The 6,000-nt window shown below is 38.1% G+C and overlaps 1 protein-coding gene across 2 annotated transcripts in view; it reads left to right on the forward strand.

Annotated features, from left to right (window-relative positions):
- The window catches only part of GDA (guanine deaminase), a 76,422-nt gene extending 73,091 nt beyond the window's left edge, over window positions 1-3,331 (forward strand). Inside the window, exons 12-14 of one of the 2 annotated variants that reach the window (XM_049647024.1) lie at window positions 557-687; window positions 2,255-2,282; window positions 3,169-3,331. In XM_049647024.1, the coding sequence (XP_049502981.1) occupies window positions 557-687; window positions 2,255-2,282; window positions 3,169-3,239 (230 nt within the window). In that variant the 3' untranslated portion in view covers window positions 3,240-3,331. Of the gene's footprint in view, window positions 1-556; window positions 688-2,254; window positions 2,283-3,168 lie in introns of those variants that run through there. The other variant, XM_049647084.1, reaches the window with a different exon arrangement.
- The last annotated feature ends 2,669 nt before the right edge of the window (window positions 3,332-6,000 follow it).

The following is a 6,000-nucleotide window of genomic DNA, read 5'->3' on the forward strand; positions in this document are numbered from 1 at the left end:
AATTTTCTCCAGTCACAGGATGTAAACCGAGGAACTTATGATGGATATGCCTGCATTCGCAAATATGTGAAAGGATACTTATTTTTTTATTGACTCGAGGTTCATTTCACTGCCATGAAAATAGATCCAGTCAGCTGTTTCATGGAACAAAAAGGGCAAGGAAAAGAGCTGGAATGTGAGGGGAGAAGGAGAGGGAAGAAGAAGAAAGATATTATGTCAATTGTCATGTTTGTTTGAGGGATGAATGGAAATCATAGACCAGCTGGACTGTGAAATGCACTGACAGAGCTGAGATAGACCGACGCCATCCGAATCATAGATTGTGGTGATGAGGGGTACTGTCTTGATTCTTAGATTTTGCTTTCTCTGTCCTTATTCTGCTTTCTGTATGTCAAAGTTTTAGGACCGCTTGGAATGAGAGAGCTTTTCTGCTTCACACTAAGATACTAACTTTTTCTAGTGATATGTTGGCAGATTCTGTCCTTGCAAACTGGGACATTTTCACCACCTGATGGCTCCAAAGACTGACTGTTTATTAATTTATTCCAACCTGTAGCCCTGGGGCTGGAAAAAGAGATTGGAAACTTTGAAGTGGGCAAGGAATTTGATGCCCTCCTGATCAACCCCAAAGCGTCTGACTCTCCCATTGACTTGTTTTCTGGGGATTTTTTTGGTGATCCGTCGGAAGTAAGTAAAATAAATTTCATCAGAAGGCATAGATTTCATGAAGTAGTCACAATATCTTCCCTATAGAAAAAAAGATAGAAACTGAAACTTTTCATGGAATGCAGGAGGATCTTAAAAGGGACACTAGATCCTTTTCAACTGTTTATCATTTGCCAATGCAATGTGAATAATGGTACTGACAGAAATCTGTATCTTGAAGATATTTGTATATTTGGATGTATTTGACTACAAGAAGCCACAATATACCTATTCCTTATTGATCACTTGCTATGTGCTAGGTAGTATGGGATTAAGTACTTCCATGCATCCTTTTTGATTAACCATTAGAATGACTCTTAATGACACGCAAATGCTATTAATATCTCTCATTGCTCACATGGGCAGTGAGGCCTAATGGAAGTTAAGTGATTTACCTAAGGACTCCTGGCTAGTAATTAGTAGTTAGTAGATACAGTTTGGATTCCAGCCCAGGACTTTCTGACTTCCAGAGTCTGGCCTCTTGACCACAATGCTACCTTGATTTTCTTAACTTTATACGAAAATGAGTTTTATTACCTTGTTCCTCTTATTTTAAAATATTTTTTCTATGTCTAAACTGGTTCTTCCTAACAACTCTTTATAAAACTGAGTTTTTCTAGAAAGTAATTAACTATTACTGATGTGATGAGGGCTGGGAGCGAATGATCAGGAAAGAATTCTTGAGATGTTTTTGGTGCAAAAAGATGTTTTTATTTAAGCATGGAGGAGACAGGACCCTTGGGCAGGAATTGCTGCTCTGGAATTGTGAGGAACAATTGATTATATACTTTTAAGTGGTGGTGGGGGGCAAGGGTGGTAAAGACAAAGGAAGTTTCTAGGAGGTATTTTCATATGTTAAAGAAGACTCAAAGGATCCTGGAAGTCGTGGCTATTGTCAAGAAAGGTTGCATTTTACCTCTAGCAAAGTGTTAACATCAAAGCAGTTTTGAGTTCCTTGAAGAATGTCCTACTCTGCCTGTCTCAAGTATTTGTCAATGGGCTGAAAGTTCTAGGGAAATTTAACTTTGTCTACATTTATTTTGCATTTGTTCTCCTCATCACTACTACTTATAAATCAATACACTGGTGAGAGTAAACAGGACATTATATATAACTTGTCAAGGTTTTTAGAAGAAAGATGCCAGATTGCTTGAAGGTGGTACCATTTGTTATTTTTATATTACTTATTCTTTTATTCCTTCATTAAAGTAAATTTGTGGGAATAGGGCTGAGTCCCATTCACCCACTTTTCTTATACACCTCTTAAAATATTTGAATTATTTTATTAAATTAATTTCTTTAATTTATGTAACACTTTTCTCTGAAGATTTCAATATCACATGCCAAGAACTTTACATAATGGATAAACATTTGTTAATAGCCAGGATTATTTTTTAAGCAAAAGACCATTTCTTTTTCACTAATAGAGTAGATTTTGCCATTGAGAAATACATTTCTATGTCTGTGCTTTGCCAACCCCTATTGGCTATGAATTTACTTTCCTAAATGCACAGAATTTTTTTTCTTATTATTCTATTTTGTATTTTAGGCTGTTATCCAGAAGTTCCTCTATGTAGGTAGGTGGATATATGTCTCTGTGGGAAATAAAATCTTTGCTTGTCTCTTTCTTGGGTATGGCTCCCTATATTTGTGGCACCACAGGCTAAACCCTATGCGTGACCATTTTATTTGGTTTATTATTTTATTTTAACATTTCTCAGCATCAAGCCCATTTAGGGCACACTATTTAAAGGCACTATTTGAAATGCAAATGGCTCTCTGCGAGATAAACCCAAAGCTGAGGAATGGCAGGCAGGCCCAGGGGAGGGGCCATCCTGTCTCTTCCTTCTACATTCGCTCTGTCGCCGCCCCCCACCCAAGGCTACCCTACCATGTCGTATTTGTGATGTTTGTGGTGGAGTCTCACTGCGTGTGGTTTTTTGTGTTTTGTTTTGTTTTGTTTTAATGTACTCACATTCCATTCCGTTCACTGAGAGAGAGAAATAAAGAGTACCGAAGGCTCTACCCTGCCTCCACTTGGTCCACTGAGCTCTGAGTCCTGCATAAACCTGAGATGGGAGAGACACAGGTGCTATTTCTTGAGCTCACTTCCTGCAGGCCTTCCACCTCACCACCCAGAGTATGATTCTGAGGTGTAAAGATAGTATTTCCTTTACAGTTGGTGCTGGAAATGCAAACCACTCCAGCTGAAAGGGAGTGGACCCAACTTTCTGTGATTTCTGCCTTAGATGCAGAATTCCAACCCTAATCCTCAAATTCGAGGCAACATCTTCCCTTGGCCATGTCCCCTTGTCCAGATAAGAAACAATCTGAGAGAAAAAAAGCACCTTTGTGCGTTTTCTCTCATAGAAGTGGTATTTGTTTCTAAAACCCGCCCGGTGGCAATTAGAATACTCCAGACATAAAAGCCCTTGATGAATGATTCTTTCATTTTTCTTTCAGGAGATGACCGAAATATTGAAGAGGTTTACGTGGGCGGAAAGCAGGTGGTACCCTTTTCAAGCTCAGTGTAAGACCCTTGGCCTCTACCAGCTCTGGGATCACGTGGTTCTGCGTCTCCCTTGTGCCCGGGCGGAGTTAGAAAGTCAAAAAATAGTATCTTGTTCTTGGGATGACTATCTCTTTCTGTGTCTAGTTACAGTATTCACTTGACAAATCATTTGAAGGAAGTTGCGTTAATTCTCAACTCTGTTTGGGAGGATTCAAAATTTCTCCCTTTTGAGCTGTTCGGATTTACTTTAAGCTCAAACATAAGGGAATGTTCTTCCTGATGGTGTTCTTATTATGAGATTTAAGTGAAATCACTCCATATTTGGAAATGTGGAGAGAAAAGATACTCCTATAAGGTTAGATACTTTGAGCTAATAAATGTGAAAATCAGAAATGGAGAATGAAACAGTGGATATATTTTTATGAGGGAGAAAAAGTTAGACTATGAGCAAACATTGGAAAATCAATTCAGATTATGTTTGAAAATTAAATGCTGAGCATATTAATTTCAGAAGAGAACTTGTTGAATTTTAAAATGTGTTTCTAGATTGACCTTGTGTTCTGGAAATTTGCACTTAATGGAATTTGCATTTCAGAGATGTTATTGTTGTGCTTTGCCTTCTTTGGGCATGAAATGTCAGAAACTGGATGCCACATGCTTTCTTAATACAGTTCTGTGCTTCAAAGTGTTCGACAGAGGTTGGGTATTAAAGATTTAAAGTCTCTTAGGAATATTATTCATATAACTACATGGCATAAATAGTGATATTTTTGTGTACTTCAGAATCACCTTAAAGTATAACTATGTGATGCTATTATTGCTTCCGTGTTATTAGAAGAGAAACACATTCCATACTCCACACTGTTGTGTAGACTGGTCTTCCTAAACTGGGGTAAGTGCTGGATGTCAAGGATCCGTCAGTACTAAAAGGAAGGGTTCCATTGCAATGACGTATTCTCTCCAAGAGTAATGCCACAGTTGCTGAAAATTTCATACTCGGATATCAATCTGTTAGAACTTTGAAATGAAGGACAAATTCAACTAAAAATATTGTTACAAATCTTTAAATCCTGCTTATCGAAAGTACTCTGTGTTTCAATTTTATCCTATTGACTTTTTACTTCAAATAATTTTCAGGACATCAGAAATTTTAGGATAATGAAAACTATGTAGATGTCCCACCTGATAGTTATATTAATAGAACTTAATCTGTACTAGACATCTAGGAACATGAAACAAAGCAAAAAGTATTGTTATGCCTCCCAACTCTTACAGTGTGCTTTCCCATACCCTATAATTAAAAACAAATTGACTTTATGATAAACCCTTAAGAAGTATTGATGTGAATGTCACTTAAATACTACATTTTCCCGTTTAATTCCAAATACTATAAACCAATGTGGAAAAGGAATAGATTTTCTTAATATATCATAACACTCATGCCTCGAGCTTAAGTGTGACTCTTTATTATTTACTTTAGAGAGAGAACTTCATGTAATATCATATAACTAACTCCATATTTACCGAACTAAGACCAAATTCCTCTTGTACTATACTTTGTTCTCACATAGTTATGCTAAATCAGCAGTAATTTGATTTGCCTACTTTTTGTTTTTTGTTTTTGTTTTCCCGGTGGAAACACTTTTATAATTGATTTTGTATACACAACACCTACTGATCTTATTTTTATTCTTTTTAAGAACTTTTCTTGAGTACCGTCGACTCACAATTTGATCTTATTTTAAAACAACAACAACAACGACAGAGTTTGTGTTGTGGGATATAAAGTAACTCAGTAAATTCAGTTTCCGGTGTCAATCTCTGTATTTCCAGAATTCCTAATTCCCAAGCTGTGTCAACAAGGCCCCGCCAGTTTTCTCCCCATTTCTCTGTAGTGTTGACTGAGTGTTTCCTGCTCTGCCTCCTGGTCCCTGCCAAAGGAACATGATTACCTGGTGTCTAACCCACAGGAGCGGGCTTAAGAATTTGGAGGAGACACGCAAAATCCACTAATAGGCAGCGGCTATCCCCAGCGTTTGCAAGATCCTACACTTGTACCTTCCTTAAAGATGTACATTTTGACGTTGACCATCAGTTTTCATTTAGACTAAGGATTCATACACGGTGTATATAAGTAAGCGCAGCATCAGCGACAAGTAGAATGGATCTATACCACCGATTTGTCGAACATTAAATGTAGCCCAGTAGGATGTTAAGACCCTACTCTCTTTTCTAGTAAAAATAGAATGTGTTGATATGTTTACATGTAGTTTGATCTCCCTGCATCGCTTACAACTTACGTGTTTGGTTTCTCCAAGTGCCGTGTTCCGAACGTCGCATATGCTTTTCGCAGCGCTACAGGCATCGGCCATACATGTGGCCAAATGCTCTACACTTTGAAACCTTGGCTTTGCCTCGTGCGGCTTAACTTTCTGAATTGTGGACAGGCGGTATTTCATCCAACACGGTTTGTCACTTTATGTTTGAATATTTTGCTCTCTGACAGGAAAGAAAGAATTAATTGAGACTTCTTATCAGCCCCCTCACCTCACCCGGCACTGTTTGCCTCGGGTTTTGTGGTACTTTTAGTGACATACACATTAGCAGGTAAAAACTGATTCAATAGTGGTGACTAGCACACATTTCAAAGGTACTTTTTACAACAGAACACAAAAGCAGGCCGAGCAGCTAAGGTGCACTGAATTTCCAAAAGGGAATGAAACATGGGACTAGGGCCCGAGACGTTGTCCTCATAATCATAACCTGAGACTGAGACCCTACTC

The sequence above is a fragment of the Panthera uncia genome, chromosome D4 (assembly GCF_023721935.1).
Source record: "Panthera uncia isolate 11264 chromosome D4, Puncia_PCG_1.0, whole genome shotgun sequence".
Lineage (NCBI taxonomy): Eukaryota > Metazoa > Chordata > Mammalia > Carnivora > Felidae > Panthera > Panthera uncia.